This window comes from Jaculus jaculus, chromosome 2 (genome assembly GCF_020740685.1).
Source record: "Jaculus jaculus isolate mJacJac1 chromosome 2, mJacJac1.mat.Y.cur, whole genome shotgun sequence".
NCBI lineage: Eukaryota > Metazoa > Chordata > Mammalia > Rodentia > Dipodidae > Jaculus > Jaculus jaculus.
This window is the reverse complement of record NC_059103.1, coordinates 132,208,239-132,229,032: the sequence shown is the minus strand read 5'-3', so window position 1 is coordinate 132,229,032 and position 20,794 is coordinate 132,208,239. Positions and strand designations below refer to the sequence as shown.

Below are 20,794 nucleotides of genomic sequence, written 5' to 3'. Positions count from 1 at the left end.
CTAAACCCTATTGCGTATCCATCTTCACTGTCATTTCATTTTCCCAATGTATACCTTCTTTCATTCCATGCCAACAATCTCATGATCCTCTTACAATCATCAACAAGAGCAGAAATATACATACTCTGTGTCAAACTTTTCCTTTTGCAAAACCGCCAGTCAGTGATAGTGGATTAGAACCTGCTTTTCTGGCTTCAATCTAACTTAACTAACATTATAAGGCCTCATTTCCAAATTAGATCACACTGGGTTACAGTAGGTAGAATATGAACATATCATTTTTGAAGACATAATTCATCCCATAACTCTTCTCCATTCTCAATAACTGTTCTCTTACTTATGTCTCCATGACAGTAAATGTCCAGTAACTGTACTAATGAAAAAGCTAAGTAAGATTAATGTGTGGCACTTTCTAAAGGTGAATGAAATTACTGCTAGTTCTCAGAAATAAAATATCATTGTTGCTACACTATGGAATGTTATCACAATCATTTTTTCATATTGACCTTGATTCAAAAAAATGCATCCCAGCCAAGCATGGTGGTGCATGCCTTTAATCCCAGCACTCGGGAGGCAGAGGTAGGAGAATCACCGTGAGTTCAAGGCCACCCTGACATTACATAATGAATTCCAAGTCAGCCTGAGCTACAGTGAAATCCTACCTCGAAAAACAAAACAAAACACAACAAAAAAGCATTCCAGTACAAAATCCAAAATGTAGGTATTCATATATTTTAACAAATAGACATATTAACATGACAATATTGCTCTTCATCTCAGAGAAAACAATCAAATAATATAATTTTATAATCATCATTTCTTAAAATTCATCCTTATTATTACTGCTGACTTTAGCTTTGTATGTTTTGGATTTATTTATGATTTTTATCTTCATCTTTAAGTATTTTAAGTTAAGTTAAAACTTATTATGTTGAGGCTGGAGAGATGGCTTTGTGGTTAAAGCATTTTCCTGTGAAGCCAAAAGACCCAGTTTTGATTCCCCAGGACCCAGGTACCACAGGTGTCTGAAGTTGGTTTGTAGTAGCTGAAGGCCCTGGCACACCCATTCTCTCTCTCTCCCTTTCAATCTCTCTCTCAAATAAATTTAATTATATATGTGTGTATATATATATATATATATATACACATATATATGTATATATGTGATCTATTTTGTCAAGCAAGTTTCTTTTTCACTTTTGTTTTCTAGTCATTTCTTCTGATTGTTTATTGGCTCCTAACTCTTTGCTCACCTTATACCAAATCCTGCTTTCATCACTCTCCTCCTTTCTATGTTTCCTCTCTCCTAAATTGATTTCACCTAGGGCTTCAAATATCAGTGCCATTCAGAACTCCTGATTGCAGAGATTCAGTCCACTCTTGTTCTCAGGGGTCCAAGCTCACGAACCCCTCTCAGGGGTCATCAGTATCTTTATGAGTCTGAATCTGATCCCTTACAGTTCCTAACACTTGCTCAGGCCAACACCCATGTACTCTATCATATTTTCTTAAAACAGAACTTGAGGGTGAGGAGATGGTTAGGAGGTAAGAAAGCTGTCTGCTTAAACATGAAGGCCTGATAAAGCAAGCCTGAGAATGCCCAAGTTCAATTCCCCAGCACCCATATAAAAGCAGCTGGATATGACCATGTATATCTGGTACCCCAGACCTGGAGGTGGGGAAGAGATCAGAAGATCACTGGGGATTGCTAACCTAAATTGATGCACATCAGCATATACATGTACATACATCACGTACATATCACCCTCTGCACCACTCATAGTGTGTGTGCACATACACACACACGAAATTATAAAAATATCATTCCTGATGTGTATGCCAGCCCCTCAGCATTGGCCAATGCACGATGATCTCCACACCAGTCACATTATCAAGGAAGTGCATGCTTTTACTTCCTCTAACTTTTGAAGCTTCATGGGATAAACCAGGATATTGAAAACAAACTAGATATTGAATAAGCAATATAAACAAGATATTGAAATAACGATAAAGGACAAACAAATGATGTAGCATGATATTGCCCAAGAGAATACAAGGAACTACTTAAAAACCATGTAAAACCAAGCATATGTTTATCTACATTATAAAAGAAATGTGTCTCTACAATGTCTATCCAATATTTCTGGCAGGTGAGCAATACCCCTCATAGGATTAATTAAAAACCTGTTCACACAGGTATTTTGCCACCATGCAGACACCACTGCATTGTATTTCAGCAGTCTAGAGTGCTTTGCTTACAAGCTGGCTAGAAGGAGAATAGAAAGTTAGAAAACTTGATTTTATATTTAGGAAACAAATGCTAATTTTCCTTAACTTAAGATGTTTTCTAAAATAAAAACATACAACCTGACTATATATTAATAGCTATGGTTTTCTGTAAATCTTGGGGTTTCTGTGACTACAAATATGTTAAGATTGGATTTTGACATTTAGAGCACTGATTATCCAACAACAAATATAATTTCCACTTTAAAATAATGCAAAGTATAGTAAATTTCTCTGGTAACAACGCAACAAGTTTGTTGAATGTGCCTTACAATAAGACCTCTGTGATGTTGGGCCAGTGCCTAAAGCTCATGGAAATAATGTCTGTCACAGGAAGTTCAATGCTAAAACAACACCACAATAAGAGTTCTGCAAAGGCAGGTGGAAATAAAGACAGAATGCAAAACCTAAAAATAAGACATTTAAATGAACTGACTAAAAATAATTTAGTAAACATATGAGCAATTTTTTCAGGTCTAGACTGTATATGTGTGATAATAGAATCCAGGCTGTTATAAAAATCCCCCTAACTGAATGTATCCTCACACAAAATGTTTTTAAAAGTTCTGGGATGTAGCTGGGCATGGTGGTGCACTCCTTTAATCCCAGCACTCAAAAGGCAGAGGTAGGAGGATCGCCATGAGTTCGAGGTCACCCTACATAGTTAAATCGAGGTCAGCCTGGACCAGAGTGAGACCCTACCTTGAAAAACATAAAAAGAAAAAAAACAAAACAAAAGTACCTGGATGATTTAAGAGCTCAGGAAACAGTGAAGAGTAACATTCTAAAATAGAATCACTTCAGTCACTTCATAGAGTTTTTTAGAGTCATGTACTTGCCTTTCACTCTCTCTTCATCCTATCTAGTTGAATCAGGAGCATAAATTTAAAATATGGGGCAATCACATAAATCTCCATGGAGGTAGAAGCATGGAGGAGAAGTAACCATGGAATATGGCAAAATCAGTGGAAAGAAGACAGTGGAAGATAGCCCTTGCAAGCAGAAGCCCATCCAAGTATCCTAAAATAAACAAGTTCTCTACTATTAGATATCACATTCTGAGTTTATTTGTTTCAATCTAAATGTAATGTTCCCATGAAATTGAAGATAAGATAAAAACCTTATAGTTTTTCTGACTTTTTGGAAGTGCTACCTGTGTTAATCGTCTTGCAACTATGCTTTCGTCATTAAATGCAGACTCTCTGCAGTGTCTGATTAGCAAATGCCATCCTTGTTCACACATACATTTGCTTACTGCTTCCTAATGGCCATCTTTCAAGAATTGGTGTAACAGAGTAAAACCTAAGAGCTGCTTTCAATGGAAAGAGCTCATGGTCTGGAAAGCAGGACCCCAACCCTTGGTATCCTGAAGCAAATTTACATGAGCTCAGAAAATTGACTTTTTTCAATTTTCAGAATTGCTGTGAGATAGTTGTTAAATACAATCATTATTGAAAATTAAATCATACAAATTTAAATAAATTTTATTGAGATAGAGGTACTAAATATTTAAAGTTCATTTCTTCGTGATTGTTTTTATTATGATTTTTTTTGTGTTTTGGGGATTTTTTTATGCCTATTTCTTCTCTCAAGTGAAAAGAATATGAAGGAGTATTTGAAGTTGGTCAAAGTGTAAGTAGTCATAACAAAGATATTAGAAAATGCCATAAGTTGGTATTAGACTTACTGCTCATTGATTTTCTAGACTTAGAAAAAGTATGGATAAAGATTTTCCAATGATTCATAATAGACCTAGGTTAAGCCATGTCTATATTTTGAAAATAACTTGAAGAATTAGCTTTATAGTATTTGAAAATTCATATTCCTATCATAAAAGTAATCATGTTATTGAGGAAGTTTTAATATTAGCTGCTCCAATTCATTTTCTTCTTTTTCTTTAAAGAAAATAGAAACATTAATCAGCATTCCTGTCTGAACTACAGAACTAATAGTTTGTCAAATTCCACAAAGGGATCCTGCCAAACTTTATTTGCCATCTAGAATTTACACTAAAGAATATTACATACATTTTTACTATAATTTGTCAATGTAGTGCTACACATGCTTTATATAAACAATACTGTAATGTATGATAGAATAATGTAATATATACACATGTTTTGCTTTGTGTGAGGTCCAGTTTTTAAATCTTATCATCACCCTACTATTGATAACATACAAAAACTACTGAGCTTGAAAAAAAATAAGTTTGCAAATATCAAGTTCTTCATTTGCAAACCAATAAAAATGGTACATTTATCAGAAAATAATGTGAGGAGTAAAAAGAAATGTTTATACAAACACACTGACTAGACTACAAGTATTTTCAGCTCCTTAAATGAATACTAAAAACTTGTAGGGTTTGTCAACAATGAATATTTGGATCTTACCTTCAAATTGCTTACAGCCCAATCATGACACATTTATGTAAATGACTTAAGATAACTTAGGAAAGGCCAAGTTATAAGATTAAAGGATCACCAATGACTTTGCCTGAACCGTCAAGGGAGACTCCATCAAGATGGAACTTGGAGATAAGGTTTACAAGTTAGTTTGATTTGTGTCCACAAAGAATGGTACGTTGAAAAACTTGGGGCTGAAGGATGAAATCTCAAAACTGCTATCATCACACATATCATGTCAATTACAATCCTGCATGCATTGCTAAACCTACTGCCCAGTGGTCTCCTATCTCGTGTCCATTCAAAGTTGTGATTCTATTATGGGTTATTGGTATTCATGAGACTGCCGTTACTTGCTCCCTAAAACGCCTTCTTTCTGGGTTGTTCAATTCAGTGTTTAGTTCGTCACAGTCTTAGGACATCAAGGACAACTGAGTAATTTTAGTTTTCAAACTTATGAGCTATATCTACATCTAAAAAGCTGGGTGTGGTGGTGCATGCCTTAAACCCCAGCACTCGGGAAGCAGAGGTAGGAGATGAGTTCGAGACTACCCAGAGAATACAGAGTGAAGTCCAGGTCAGCTTTGGCCAGAGCGAGACCCTACCTCAAAACAACAACCATAACAAGTATAATTTATCCCCTTTTAAAAATCTGAACTGAATGAAAATGCTCATGTTCAAATGAGCCTTTAAAATTATATTTCAGAACAATACTGTCCAATATGTTTGGTATAGGTTTTTAAAACACATAATGGACGAGTATCCTGATTACAACCCCACTCTGCTCTGCGTGGATCCTGTAAACAAGGAGGACATCCAAGGTGAGACCTAGGGGGACAGCGGGAAATGTGCATCACTTTCAAGCCTTCCACAAAGACTAGAAAGCAGCCTTGCCCCATTTCTCAGTTGATGAGTCTTGCAAGAGTTGTCACTATTCATTGAAAGCTTTTCCCTTGCTTGTCAAAATACCGTGGGTACACCTTTGTGGATTGTGACAAAACAAATAGGAAGCTTCAGAGAAACCGTGAGGGAGCGCCTAAGGAATCCACATAAACTCAAAGAACAAGCCTTGTGTATTAAACACACACACACACACACACACACACACACACACACACACGCACACACGCACACACACACACACACACACAGAGGTATGACACAGAAATTCTGTGACCTCGACCCCTGCTGACCATGGAAATCTTCAGTGTTCGCCCAGGTTGCAAAAGGATTATTTGCCCCAACTCTAAGGTCTTTGTGTCTCCATTCTGGGTTTCCTACTTCTCACTACACTCACTCCCTTGGCAAGGGACCAAAGCCACAGCAGCCTGCTTACTCCGTTCCCTTCCCTATGACAGCTGTCCCTCTGTCCCAGCGTGAACAAGCAACATTTCAACACAATCTAAAGCCGAATAGAAAAGGGCAGGGGCGGTCCGAAGTCACGGTTCACCAGCACAGAGCCCAAACTCCTTGATGGAGTCCGTGATCCCTTCACCATCAGCCTTCCACCTAGCTGGAGACCGAACCACCACCCCGCTGAGGTCGCTGCTCTCGGAATCCAGGAGTTTCCAGGACTTTATAATTTAGACTCAGATTCTGTTCCTGGAAATCATGCCTAAGAGAGCGAGATCCGCGCTCCAGCGGAACTTCAGCAGGGATGTGGGGTTGGAGGGCGCTAGGGCCAGGTGTCCCGCAAAGGGACCAGGAGACGACTCCCTTCTCCAGCGCCTCCGCCGCGACCCCAGGACCGCGGGGCGACTCCGGGTGGGGGCGCAGTGAACCCAGCCGGTGGGACAGAAGTGAGACCGCGCCCTCCCGCGGGCAGCAGCCACCCCAGCCACCCGGAGGGCGAACTCAGGAGCCAAGCAGATCCGAACCGAGCCGGGCCGGGGCAGGGGGGAGAAAGGCTTCCCGTAGGAGCTCGGGGCTCCGTCGCCCCGCCCCTGGCCAAGAAGCTGGCGGGTGCCAAGAGCTAGCGGAACCGGCCGGTCGGGGAGTGCAGACCCATCCCACACCCGGGACGTTCGGGACACTCACCAGCTGCAGTGCGCAGAGGCAGATGAGCGAGCAGCGCCCGGTGCAGCAGCCCATCGTGTCGCCGGCGTCCCAGCTGCGCGGCTGGCGAGAGATCAGCGTCCTCCCTGGTCCGCTGACTCCGGAGCAGAGCAGCCCGGGTTCGGTTCTGGCCCGCCAGGCCCCCTGATCCTCGGTCCCACGGCCGCTCTGGGGCTCTGGGCTTGGGGCTCGCTGCCGCCTTTGTGAAGGTGCCTGCGGGGCGCGCCGAGGTCAGTGCGGCGCGCACGACCCGGGCGTCTGGCGGGGGTCCCGGCCTCCCTAGGCGCACGGCCGCTTCTCGGGGAGGGGGAGAGGGGCGGGCCAGGCACGGAGGGAGGCTACAGATGGTGAGTGGGTGAGCGGCTTTTTAGAGGAGGGGAGCGAAGGAGGTGGGGGTCTGAAAGTGGAGTGAGCTGTCTGGGTCCGGGCGTGCGTGTGTGTGCGCGCCTTAGCGAGCGTGTGAGCGAGTGTGTGTGTGTGTGTATGTGTGTGTGTGTGTGTGTGTGTGTGTGTGTGTGTGTGTGTGTGTGTGGTGGGAGGGGGATGAATGAAAGAGAGAGCCGAGCCACGGGGCGGATCGCCTTGTCTGGTTGGGCGTCTGGGGAGAGAATGGGACTGAGAGCGGAGCAGAATGGGGGTGAGTGAGTGAATGAGGGCAGTCCCCGGTGGTGGAGCCCCTTGGCCGGTCCAACTGCGGAGAAACTGGCTGGAGAAGCGTTTTGCATTAGAGGGAACTGGATTTAGCCGAGCTGCAGGAGAGGTGGACTCGACTGGTTTGGTTTGGGTTGTGGGAGGAAGGGCTGAGAGGCAAGGAGCGCAGTGTGGTCGAGCACAAAGCCAAGGTCTGGAAACTGCGGGACCATGGGTGGCGGGGGCGGATGCGGGCGACCGCCGCGGCGCGGGCTGGGAGACCACACCACCTTGAAGGCGCTGGGCGCGCGGCTCCTGGCCTCGCAGCCCAGGTCGCTTTGCAAGGTCTGGGTGGGTTGGCCTCTGGGCCAAGTTGGTGTCCTCTCTGGAAAGTTGGGCGGAGTTAGTTGTGGAGGGAGCGGAGGAGAAGAAATCTGCGGGAAGCAGAAGGCCAGGACGCTGGGAAAACAGGCTTGAGTTCTTAACTCAAAGGGCTTTTGAAATCCTTACCCAAGTGAGATCTCGCAGGGGGTAAAACAGGAAAGAAGATGAAGTGACCTTTCCTAAGAATGGAGAGTTTCTAGAATAAAGGTAAGTATGAGTTCCTGTCAAGGAGAAATGAATTGAGAAGGGTTTGGAAATAAGACCTGACCCTGGTGGTAAAGATGCCGCACTTACTCTCTATGAATCTCAAAGAAACTCTTTTGCGCTCTCCTGTGAAATAGAACAGAGCTCAGGAGTTCAGCAGATAATTAAATTTCTTCAGTGCTTAGTGTCCATGGAACGGATCACAACAAGGGCACGTCAAGAGAACCATAAACACGTCCCCTGTCCAGTTGCCTCCCTAGAGTTTTCTTGAGAATTTGGATAGAAACACTATTTCTAACAAACCCCCGCCCTCCTAGGCTCTCCGCTAAAGGTTGATAAAGAAAGGTGAAAGATCAAGATCTTTGAATTAAAAAAAAAAAAAAAACCCTTGGCCCCATACTTGGAACTATACACAAATTATTCTGGAATTAAAAGGGATTCCTTTTTTATCCCACAATTAACTATCTCATCCTTCAATAGTCCTACAGCACCCCTATTTATGATTTGATAATTTTAGTTGTCAGAAAAATTCTCTCATGATATCTCTAAAGTAATAATAGGGACACATGAATATCCTCAGCTTAGTGTCAACTAAAAACTATCAGGAAATTTACTGTTTTGGACCCACCTCTGTCCATTCAGACAGAGGAGAGAAAAGTGGAGCCACAACCGTTCTATTTTTTTTTTTTTAATCCAAGTTTAACACTCCCAATCAGGGATTATGAGGGAGCTCTGCTTTTAGACATAATAAATTTAAGTCATTCCAAATGAATGAAGGTAATAAGAAGACATTCTCTGGCAAATAATTGATTGTGTGGGAGAGGACACTGCAGAAAGCCATTGACCCTTCTAATGAATGTGAAAAGCAGTTGACAGATAAACAAGTTTGTCTATTTCTTCCAGAAATTATTGCAACCTTTTTGCCCAATATTGCAATGAATGATGGTGATAAATGATGCTTCTCTCCAAATTATGTAAGAGTCACCCAATGTATTTCATTCATGACTTTGTTTATTTGGAAAGTACTACACAGCAATTAACAGGCATAGAGTCCTTGCATTCATTCGCTGGATTCTGAGCCCCCTGAGGTTAGTATTGCAGGCAGGCCTATGGCAGGGGCTCACCACCACAGGTAGGATGTAAAATGCCTAGGCAGGTGATCTGTCTCAGATCCTCTGGACTTCCACCATCCCCTTGCTGCCTCTGAGGCTTAGTACACAGTAGCTCTTGTCCACTGTGGAGCAAACTGCTTTCTTGAAAGCAGCTGCCTTAATGTGCAATGGTCTAACCTCCAGTCAGTGTCAGCCATGTGGCAGGGTATTTGAAAGCCACGTGTTCCCCCATTCTTCTCTTTCATGGCCCCATCTTCCAAAAGACCCAGGTTGGAAATTCTTTTCTGTATGATCTAAAACATGCATTTGTTAAAGAAATCAAAGCAACACTATTAGTTGTGTGACATTTTACTCATTTCTCTCTGTAATCTTTAGTAAATTAGACTGAATTCTGAGGCGATCCTCACGTCTTCCTGTTTCCTTTCTTCCTCTACCATTCCCTCCAATATTTCCTATATGTTTCTTCTCTTAACTGCTCATTATTGAAAGGGGCATGGAGATAGCATAAGGCACTGTTGCCTCCTATAAGGGCATACAGCTGCAAGGGAGAGTAGGTGCATGAATGAAGCAGCAACCCTGCTTAAAGGTGCTGTCCTTGATGGACATTGTACAAAAAGCATGTGAGCTCACTTAAAGCAAACATAAGGTTTACACTGAACAGAAATGTGAATGTGTGTGCAGAGCATTTAAAGCCTGCTTGCAAAGAATTGTCATGCATTTACGACTATTAAGATGTATTCTTTCATTAGAATTGGTTCACTTGGTGTGTGAAATTTTATATATATATATATATACATATATATATGTATATATAATATATATTATTTATATACATACATATATACATATTTATGTATATGTGTATATATTATTTATATACATACATATACATGTATGTATGTATATGTATATGTATATCTATATATATATGTATATATATATACATATATATGTATATATATATATACATATATATATACATGCCTAGGCAGGTGATCTGTCTCAGATCCTCTGGACTTCCACCATCCCCTTGCTGCCTCTGAGGCTTAGTACACAGTAGCTCTTATCCACTGTGGAGCAAACTGCTTTCTTGATATATATATATATATATATATATATATATATATATATATATATATATATATATATATCTCCTGGAAAGTTTAGAAAGGCAAAGAGAGAAATAGAGAAATGAGGGGATGGAAACTACAGTCAAAATTTCTCAACCTGCTTATTCTCTAAGAAGGTAGATATTTCTTGCTTTTGTTAGCGCTTTACATCTTAGCATTTTAAAATTCCTGTTAGAGGGTTACTTCATAGAAGATGGAGAAACCAAGTCTGGGGAGATGGCTCAGTAAATACAGTGCTTGCAATGCAAGCATGAAGGCCTGATTTCAGAATCCCAGCACCCATGTAAATGCCAGCCATGACAATATGCTTCTGAAATCTTATGCCAAGGAGGCAGAAATAGCTTACCTAATATAATTAATGAGTTCCAGGTTCAGTGTCTGGAAAAAAATATGTAAAGTAATTGAGAGAGATACCCAGAGTTGACCGCTGGCCTCCACATTCAAATATACACTGTGCACATGTACCTGTGCACACATATAATCACATGCACACACACACACCCCACACATGCACAAACATTCAAAAAAGACAAGGAAGAAATGGGAGAAGTATATATGGCAAATGTTGTTCAAAGGGCACTGAAAATTCTAAGTAGTAAAATAATCACCGGAGAAGAAAGAAAATGCTATTTATAAACCATTTGACACTTGAAAGAAATCATGTACCTTCTTTTATATTTTTGTTTGGGATACTATAAGTCTCAGGAGTTAGGTGGCAATGCATGCCTGTAATCCCAGCAATTCAAGGCATTGAGGAAGGTGAATCACATAGGTCATTAAAGGCCAGCCTGTGAAATTTAGCAAGTCCCTATCCCAAAATGAAATTTGTTTTAAAGGCTGAGGTGCAGCCCTATAGTACAGTACTTATCTATCATGTGTAAGGCACTAGGTTCAATTCCCTACAGTATGTAAACATCTCACTTAATAGTATATGCTACTTTATAATGGCCTAAAAGTCAACTCTGATCTGGTTACTGTAATTAGTATTACAATCATATAAATAAACATTTAGTGTTTCTCTAGTCTCATACATAAAGCAGTCCCAACACTGACAGATTCAAGCATCCCTGAGTGTGGGCAGCTACTGGGATTCGTTGTGCAGCAAATATTATTTCATGCCTACTATATGATGTGGGAGCCACAAGTCAGAGTCTCAGTAACAGGGACACAAACACTTTCTTGCGGCCCAGAAAATTTAGCTCAGCTGCCCTCTGCTTTACTTGGCATATCGGATGGGCATAGAGCTCTTAGTAGCTTAGCCAAACCCCTAAGTGTTGCCACAGAAAGAGAAACTCCAGCATGACTGAATGTGGAAGATGAAGCCTCAGAGAATAATGATGCCATCCAGGCCATTTCATGTGTGCATGAAAGTGTGTGTTTACTTCCTGGGTTATAGTAAGTGCACCAACATAAAGTGAAGACACCTTTCACCAGAATCATTAACTGAAGGAGCCATTGCTTGCAGTGTGCACGGACTTACACTATTAGATGATGGGCTTCAATGCCAGTTCTTCACAGCTGTCTGGCCGAGGAATCGGCCTGTCTTTACATAGAGCTTATGTAAGAAATACTGGGCCGTGAGTGAATGGTAATATGTCTCTATATTATGTTTGCATCTTTTCCTGGAGTCTATGATTATTTAAAAATAACTAATTAAATTCAGTTCTATTAAATTCATAATAATTGTGTTATTTGTGCATAGTAGAAACATGTGATGCTAAAAATAATGACCCGTCAAAATCATTAAATCTAACACAAAATACATGAAGTCAACCTAACATGAAGAAAAGGATTTTACAGTAACATGAGTGACTATTTGTAACAGTATTTAAATTTTTGTGTGATGTGTAGTATGTGTGGTGTACAATATGTGGTGCATGTATGTATAGTATTTAGTACGTGGTGTACGATGTGTGTTGTATTATGTGTGGTGTATGATATGTGATATGTGTGGTATACAGTATGTGGTGTGTGTAATGTGCATGGTATATAATATGTGGTGTAATATGTGTGGTGTATAGTATGTGGTATGAGCACTGTGTAGTGTTTGTGTATGTGTGTGTGATTATGTATTTGTGTGTGCAGATGCATGTTCATGGATGTGCACGTGTGTATAGTATTGGTGTTTGGGGGCACATGTGTATATGACTGGTCTAGTGGTGTGCATGCCTTTGTGTGTGCAGGTGCATGCACATGGATGTGCATGTGTGTATAGTATGTGGTATATGTACTGTGCATGCACATGGATGTGTATGTATGTGGAGGCTTGAGGAAGATATTGGGTGTCCTCCTATATTACTTTTCTGCCTTTTGTCCTTGAGATAGAATCTCTAGGTGAACGTGAAGCTCACTGTTTTTCAGTTAGAATGATTGACAAGTGAGCCCTGCAATTCTTGTGTTCTGTCCCCTTCAGGGATGAGGGTATGTGCATGTACATGAAAACCTGGCTTTTGTCATATGGTTCCCAGGGATTGGATTCAGGTCTTCATGCTTGCTTAGCAAGTGCCATTACCTACTGGCCCAGATCCCAAGCCCCTTTTTCATAGTAGTTTAATACATATATAAAATCTCAGATAATTACATCAGTACACAAACATGTACCATTTTTTATTTAAAAATGTTTAGGATAAACTTGAAATTCCAAATGAATGCTAGTCTGATTTCTTCCTGAGGTGTGCGTGTTTGCTTTGTTGTTTTAGTGCTATGGATACCTCTGCCACTCATCTGCAGACATAGCCCCTTGTGCATTTATATTCAGGAAATTGAGAGGATTTTAAAACACTCATTAAAAGCAGCAAGGTCACAAAACTTTCTCCTAATTTCTTAAGTGAGAATATAGGAGAATTAAATTGGTAACAAGAGAGTAATCATTTGTTTAAAAAATACTGTGTATTATGAAACAGTTTGAGAATGAGAAGTGACAGTCAAGGCCACAGAGCATCAATTCCCTTTGCATTTATAATAGCCATAAATTGCCCTCCACAAGGCCATAGTCTCACCAGAAAGAAGTAGAACTCACTAATGGAGAGCACATTTTATAAGCCAGCATCTTTTTTTTTTTTTTTTTGAGGTAGGGTCTCACTCTGGTCCAGGCTGACCTGGAATTAACTATGTAGTCTCAGGGTGGCCTTGAAGTCTCAATGATCTTCCCACCTCTGCCTCCCAAATGCTGGGATTAAAGGCATGCCCCAACATGCCTGGCAGCATCTTTTTGTCTTGGGTTTTTACCAGTGTGTTTTCAGTAATGTGTGTATACTGAGCAGTGGTGAAAGACTCATGGATTATACAATCAGTTAAAATTTTAGCTCCTTTTTATTAACAAAAAACTTAAATCAAATATAAATGAAAAAATATTAAAACAGGGCAAAAAGTATAGAAATCCACTTTTTTGTTTAAAGCAACTAAATCCCTACACATAGGTACTTAAGTGTATACCCATATCACTTGTACTGATAGAGCAGGAAATGCACAAATAACCCCACAACACAGCAAATCAAACCATGAATAGCCTCAGGATAGTGTCCAATATGAGCTCACAGTAGGAGCCTCCAACATAGGTTTGTGCTAGATGCTTATAAAAGGAGTAGGTACGTTTACTAGAGGCCAAATAGGTACAACACATAGGATTTTGTAGTACATGACCCGTTATCCCATCTTCTTACCCTTTCCTTACCAAACCAGTGCACAGTGGTTCAGCTTCCACCTGCCAGGACCCTCACTCCTGCAAGATAGGCTACCACCCTGGAACATTTCCCAAGAACAACCCAATCTGTGACTGATAAGGGCTGACAAATAAATACTTCACTCCATGGACCTTGCAGAAAGTGGCTCTTGGAGTGCACATATAGACTCTTTTTGTAGTTCCTCAGCACTCGTGGCTCAAAGCAGTAATGTTTTTTTTCATACTCCAACTATTATTGACCATTTCCTTTGTGGTCTTGCTTCCTCATTCCCCTAACCAGTGTGGTTTCCTGGAACATTTTCCACACAATTTGCTTGCATTTCAATTATTGTCTCAGAGTTTCCCACCACAAAACTCCGAACTCAGACATGGCTACATGCACCTTCAGTCTACCTGTATCTTGAATAATCAGTCATCTCCAACCCCATTTGCAATACAACAAAGTGAACATGCATCTTCTTAAGAAATCTGAACGAAGTCTTTGATCCAGATTTTAAGAAAGATAAAGAAGAGATTGAATGATAATGATTGAACCCATAGTATAGGCACAGAACTACATGCAAGTCATGAACACTAGTCAAAGCATCAAACACACTACATGGGGGGAAATTTGCACAGTGGGAATTTCCATTCATATTCACTGAAGATTCAGAACACACTTAGCAAGGGGTAACAAATCACTTCTCAGTTTTTTAGCAAACATCAGTAGTATTAGCTCAGTGCTCTAACCAGCTGAGCTAACTAGCCAGCTGCTAAAATCAGTTATAATATCTGTTCTTATGACCAAAATAGCTGATAATGTCCTCTCTCTGAGGACAGCATATAACATGGATTTTCAGAGCAGGGATATGATATAAGAACTTGCTCCATCCACTTTACTCACTGACCTGGTATTGCAGAACCTCCAGGAATATTAAATCCCTCTTGCACTTAAAAATAGTTAACTAGGGGCTGGAGGGATGGCTTTGTGGTTAAGACACACAAAGCAACCATTCTGTGTCAAGATCCTTGCCACAGTTATATGACAAATACTCCCTACTCTACTCATGTACAGTTCAAACACATTTTAATATGAAACTATGATCTCTTCTGCACAGGAAAACATGCCTCTGACAGGGCTTCTGTTGCCAGCCATTTAAATCTCCTGTAAGGGCTCATTTCCTATTTGCCAGAGCTTGGTTCTTTTATGAGTCCTCACATTGTAGAAGAAAGGGGGGGGGGGGTTGATGATTCTACTTCTTCCAGCGGGAAGAAAAACTTCCAAATAGCATTTGGTCTGAAATAAAACAAAAACACAAATTGCAATACTTGCCTCATCTTTAGCATGGAAATTTCACTACTTTACCCTTTAATTCCAGGCATGTGATGATATAGTGATTCATGAAATCCAGATGTTGTAAAATAATAGTCATTTCTAAGCTTGAACAATGAAGAGGTAGGGGCTCACCTCAGCTTTGGTGAAACATGAACTTTTGAAGGGAAGCACATATCCAAACACATATTGTAGTCTGAACTAGCCCTTAACCTAAGTGCCATTGTATGTTTATTACTTAGCCTAGACTTATGGCTTGAAGGTGTTGTCACCTTTTTTTCAATCTATATGGTTCTCAGAATAACCCCAGAGGAGTTCATCATATTGTGACTGACACTTTAGTTAGTGTTATCTGTTTTTCTCTCCTTCCTCCCTACCCCCTCCTGGCAGCATGGGTTTGATTTCCCAATACCCACAAAAAGCCAGATGCACAGCCTCTCTCCGTCTCTCTCTCTCTCTCTCTCTCTCTCTCTCTCTCTCTCTCTCTCTCTCTCTCTCTCTCTCTCTCACACAGACACACACACACACACACACACACACACACACACACTGTTTGCCTCTTTATCTCTCTCAAATGAATAAATAAATTCATTAAATGATAGTTTTAAAATTATGACCTAGCTCTAAAAGTAAGGCTAAAAGGGAGTGATGGATTTTGAGATGAGTTAATACTTTGCCAAATTTATTATTTCACTTCCACACTCCTCATTTTGTCCTGCAGTCGCCTGTGCCTGAACCACCTTCACTTTATGCACTTCCCACCTCTAGAAAACATCTTCTCATCAGTCTCTTAGCTCAATTGCTGTCTTCTCTGTGGAGAATTTCCAATACAAAGTATTCCTTTTCTTGTTCATTTCTACCCTAATCTTCTATTACGGAATTACATAAATAACATTAACATTCTCTTTGTAATTTCAGATGGCACATGTCAGGGAATGCACATTTGTTCAGCTCCTGGAAGAATAAACCTTATCCTAGGACAAATTCTCTACTTATACCAGGACTTTAATCTTTTTAAAAGTAAAGAATTGGTCTCAGAAGTCCCTGGGGTTTGTAGCTCTCAACAACATTCCCCAGTTAATCTTGATTTTTTTTCACTTCTGCTGAAAAGCACAATCTATTTCCTTTCTACACTGACCATGAGCTTGATCATGTGACGCACTCTCAGAAAAGTCAGGTGATGTTCGGGTAGGTCAGTTACAAACAAGGACTTGTATTAATTATAGTAGCCACATTTCTCATGTCATGACCAAATATCTGATAAAAGCAACTTCATGGAAGAAGGATTCATTTTGGCTTATCTTGCAGAGGATAATAATGATGAGGGAGATATGGTTATTAGCGTGGCTTGTTTTATGGTACTGAGTTCTTGCAATAGTAACTTCACACCTGGTACTGACCAGGAAGCAGAGGGATCAGGCCATCAGAGCAGCATGGATATAACCCTCAAAAACTCAGGAACCTACCACCCATGCCTTCTACAACAAAGGTTCTAAAACCTTCCCAAATAACACCACTTGCAGAGGAACAACTGTTCAAACATATAACCCTGAGGAGACATTTCATAGTCAAATCATAATGAAAGGCATTATATTCCCATTCACCTTCTGTATGCTTCTCCCATCTACCATGAAGAGCAGAGGACCCAGGAAGCTTCTGTTCCCTCTGTGTTCTAGAAACAGACATGTGAGCAGGCTTAAACTCATGTCCATCTAAGCTCACCTCTGTTAATCCATTCAGGACAATATAAGAAAAATGCATAGACTAGATATATTATAAACTACAGAAGACATTTATTTCACTGAACTCTGAAGGTAGGGAAGGCAAAGACAAATCCACCAGAAGATGCAGTGTCTGGTGAATGCCCATTCTTCACAGAAATACTTTACAGCTGTGTTCCCCATGGTGAAAGACACTAGTGAGTCTCTATGAGCCTGTTTGTAAGGTTTACAACCTCACAAATTAGGACTCTGTCCACATGGCCTACCATCTATTGCTAAAGATTGCATTTTCCAACAGCACCCCTTTTTTTTTCTTTTGGTATGTTTGTTTGTTTTTCTTCTCTCTAACCCAGGCTAACCTGGAATTCACTATGTAGTCTCAGGTTGGCCTCAAATCATGGCCATCATCCTACCTCTGCCTCTCAACTGTGAGATTAAAGGGGTGCACCACCATGCCCAGCTTTAAAGACACCCTTTAGATGATTAGGTTTTGAATATGGAGGAGACTTATTCACACGATGGCATCATTCAGCTGAGCCACAAAATAATGTCTACCAGTGAACAAGAGCTCAATATCTTTAAGTCACTGGGAAAGTTATCAGCATTTGGTATACAGTATTTGTTGCTGAAGCAGGTTAAGGCATAGAAATTTTAATGAGGACAACTCCAAAGTGCTGTAGATATGGTCAAACACATTTGGGAACTGCTGACAATATTAGCCCCTCCACAAAATGAATAGAAAATGTCAATCGCATGGGACAAACCATTAATAAAGACTTTGTTATCAGTCATTCCTCCACCAACATGGCATGTTGTGAAACCCTAGTCCATTTCAGGTGGCAAGCAGAAATAAAACAAGCCACAAGAAGGGGTGTAAGAGGGAGGGGAAATATGAGTGGATGGAGTGTTGAAATCTTCCTACTTCTATTCAGGAAATCAAACTGTATGAACCTATGTAAGGTGTAAGTTAGCAACTTTTTTCTTTCATGCTGAATTCATTATTCCATCACAGAATTGAAAAGGGACAAGATTATCTTATATGATCAGTTAAACTTCCCTAGTTATTAAGAAACATAATTAAAGGATAAATTATTATAGTCGGCATTTTGTTTGTAGCAACAATTGCTATAGTTGAGCCTGTGCAGCATAGTTATTTTTTCATGTCTCTACAAGGTTGTTTATTCCCTACGTTTCTGGAATATATAATCCAAATTGCTGGTTATGTCTATTTTCAAGATAGTAAAGTCATTTTGTAGGAGAAAGAACAGAAAATCTATTATGTGACCAAGGCATGGCAGTATTCACCACCTTGAGTGATTTTTTCAAACTATATTTTAACATGTTAATAGCATTACGTACTCTTTTTCAGTGGTATATGCTTTCTCTGGGTAAATAACAAGGGAGGACTTGCATAGGGCATTAAATAACCTGGCTCATGACAGGTCTTATATGTATGGTCTAATAAATGACAAAGAAATTAGGCTTTTGCTATTTATTTTTTGGAGTAGAGAAGGTAGAGTAGGAAAGGGAAATGTGTTTGACTCTGTAAACAATGTCACTTATTTTCCTATATCATGATAAAAATTATAAGGAGGAGAAGAAGGCAATCATAATAAATCCAAGAAACCTGTTTGTTAGACCTGTCAGTCACATTTTTTTAAGGGAATTGAAATTCTTTTATTTTAAAGTAATGCACAATAATCTTCATTTCAATTCTGTTATAAACCCAAAGGATAATCATGTCAAAAGCTGCCACAACCCTTCATGATTATCACAGGCAGAAGTTTGGTTGCATACTTTGTGCCTACCCCTGCTTCTGGCAGAGTATGTGGCAATTATGGCAGACTTGTAAATGCTTGTTAGATGGATACAAAAGCATTCATTACAGAAAGTGGTGATGAGAGATATCTCTGATGAACAAAACAAAAATAAAGATACTTATCAAATAGTTAATATGTATGGTTAAAGAAACATATGCCACAAGACTCTTCAGACCTTTCTCCAGGGATAGACTCACTCTAGGTCTTCTTTGGTGTACATAGAGGGACCTGCACCTGTCACCTAACCCCATTTCTAATGGGAAAGCTTTAGTACATTTCTGCCTGCTTTTATATTTTCCATGGGCATTATTGAAATATCTATAGTATTATTGAAGATTTTGGTGACTCACATTATTTTATTGTCTTCTCTTATTGTTCATGAGGTATTTATTCCAAAATTCCCCTATGGATGTTAAAATCTGTGAATATTTAGATACCATATTTAAGTGTAGGTTAGGCCTACCTTCCTGTACATTTTAACTCATCTGCAGATTGCTTAGCATACATAACACAGTGTAACTGGTATTTAAACAATTGTCGTATTGTCTAGGAAATGTCAAACAAAATCATTCTGTACATGTTCCATACTGACACATTTTCATGTAATGTTTTTGATCTTAAGTTGAGTGAATGTGCAGCTGCATAACTCACAGAGGGCCGGCTGTACATTCTGTCAAAGATAAGCATAAACCCGACTCAATTTTAAAATCATGTACTTATGTCTGATTCCAGGAAGTAGCATTTTTCATTGTAATTGAGCTAGTTGATGTAAAATAACTAACATACTAAATATTTTTTTAATTTAATTTATTAGTTTTCTTTTCAGTAAATACAGGCAGTTTGGTACCATTATTTAGGCTCATCTGTGATCTACCCCCTCCCATTAGACCCTCCTTGTTATTGAAAATGGGTCGTGCATTGTGGAGTTAGCCCCCAGTTATTAGTATGATAAATGTCTCTGAAAATCATGACCCAACATGTAACTCTGACATTCTTTCCGCCCCCTCTTTCGCAAGATTTCCCTGAGCCATGTTGGGTTCATTTTTGGTCTGCTTCAGTGCTGAGGTGTTGGGGGCCTCTGAGGCTCTGGCTCTCTGATTGTAAATATTTTTTTTAAGATGATAGAACATAGCATTATTGAAATACTTTGAAAGAGTAACACAGAAGACAACAAAGTTCTGTAATGATTGACATGGAAGTCAAGTATTATTTGGGTCATTTGACTTGTGCTACATAAAATAGAAAAGAATTGTTTGAGCTTAATTTTTAAAACAACAAATTACTTTATGAAGTAGTCAATAATACAGAAATTCTGGCATTTTTTTTCCTGTCATTGCTGTCATAAGATGACCATAAAGGTGTTTTGATTTGTATGTGAAATGTTCCCACATTCTCATGTGTTTGAACACTTGCTTCCAGCTGGTGGTGCTGTTTTCAGGAGGTGGTGCAACCTTTGTGCGGTGAAGCCTGGTTGGAGGTAGTAGTCCACTAGAGGCTACCTGGATTTTTAGGCCACCCAGTTTCTAGCAGGAACTCTCTGCTTCCTGCTGCATATTCTTGTTGTAAACATGTTGCCCACTGACATGTCTTCTCCACCATGATGGACTATGTTCCTACAAGCTCTGACACCTAATAGGGCTTCTTGCCTTAAGGTCCTTTCTTGGGGAGTAGAGGTGAACCTCCTGACTTTTCACCCCTCAGTTTTGTTGTTATGGACCTGGACATCACTGCCTTACTTTTTAGGTAGGTGCTAGAGATTAAACTCAGTTCCTCATGCATATGTCATAAACCTTCTTAACAACTGCTCTATATTCTCAGTCACTTACATTGCTTCCTGTCAGGCATTTTGTCACTGTAACTAATATAATAGGAAAGCACAGCAAATTTTCTATAGTATATTACCATTATATTAAGCGTAAACATTAGACCATCACAAAAAGGAAGTGCAGATAGCATACATTGGAATGCGTCTAGTAGCACAAAATTTGACCTTGAAACACCCATGGCAGCTCTAGGCACTCCAGGCAACTTTGAGCACACTCTTGGCCTCGGTTTC

General features: G+C 40.0%; 1 protein-coding gene and 1 non-coding gene across 2 annotated transcripts in view; one reads left to right on the top strand and one right to left on the bottom strand.

The window, feature by feature from the left end:
- The window catches only part of Nkain3 (sodium/potassium transporting ATPase interacting 3), a 656,444-nt gene extending 648,940 nt beyond the window's left edge, over nt 1-7,504 (bottom strand). The window contains exon 1 of the mRNA XM_045144576.1: nt 6,726-7,504. Coding sequence (XP_045000511.1) covers nt 6,726-6,779 — 54 coding nt within the window. The 5' untranslated portion in view covers nt 6,780-7,504. The remainder of the gene's footprint in view (nt 1-6,725) is intronic.
- Nucleotides 7,505-14,622: 7,118 nt separating this feature from the next.
- LOC123458895 lies at nt 14,623-14,809 on the top strand. Its single transcript, XR_006635844.1, has one exon. It is a non-coding gene; the product is annotated as a U2 spliceosomal RNA (small nuclear RNA).
- The last annotated feature ends 5,985 nt before the right edge of the window (nt 14,810-20,794 follow it).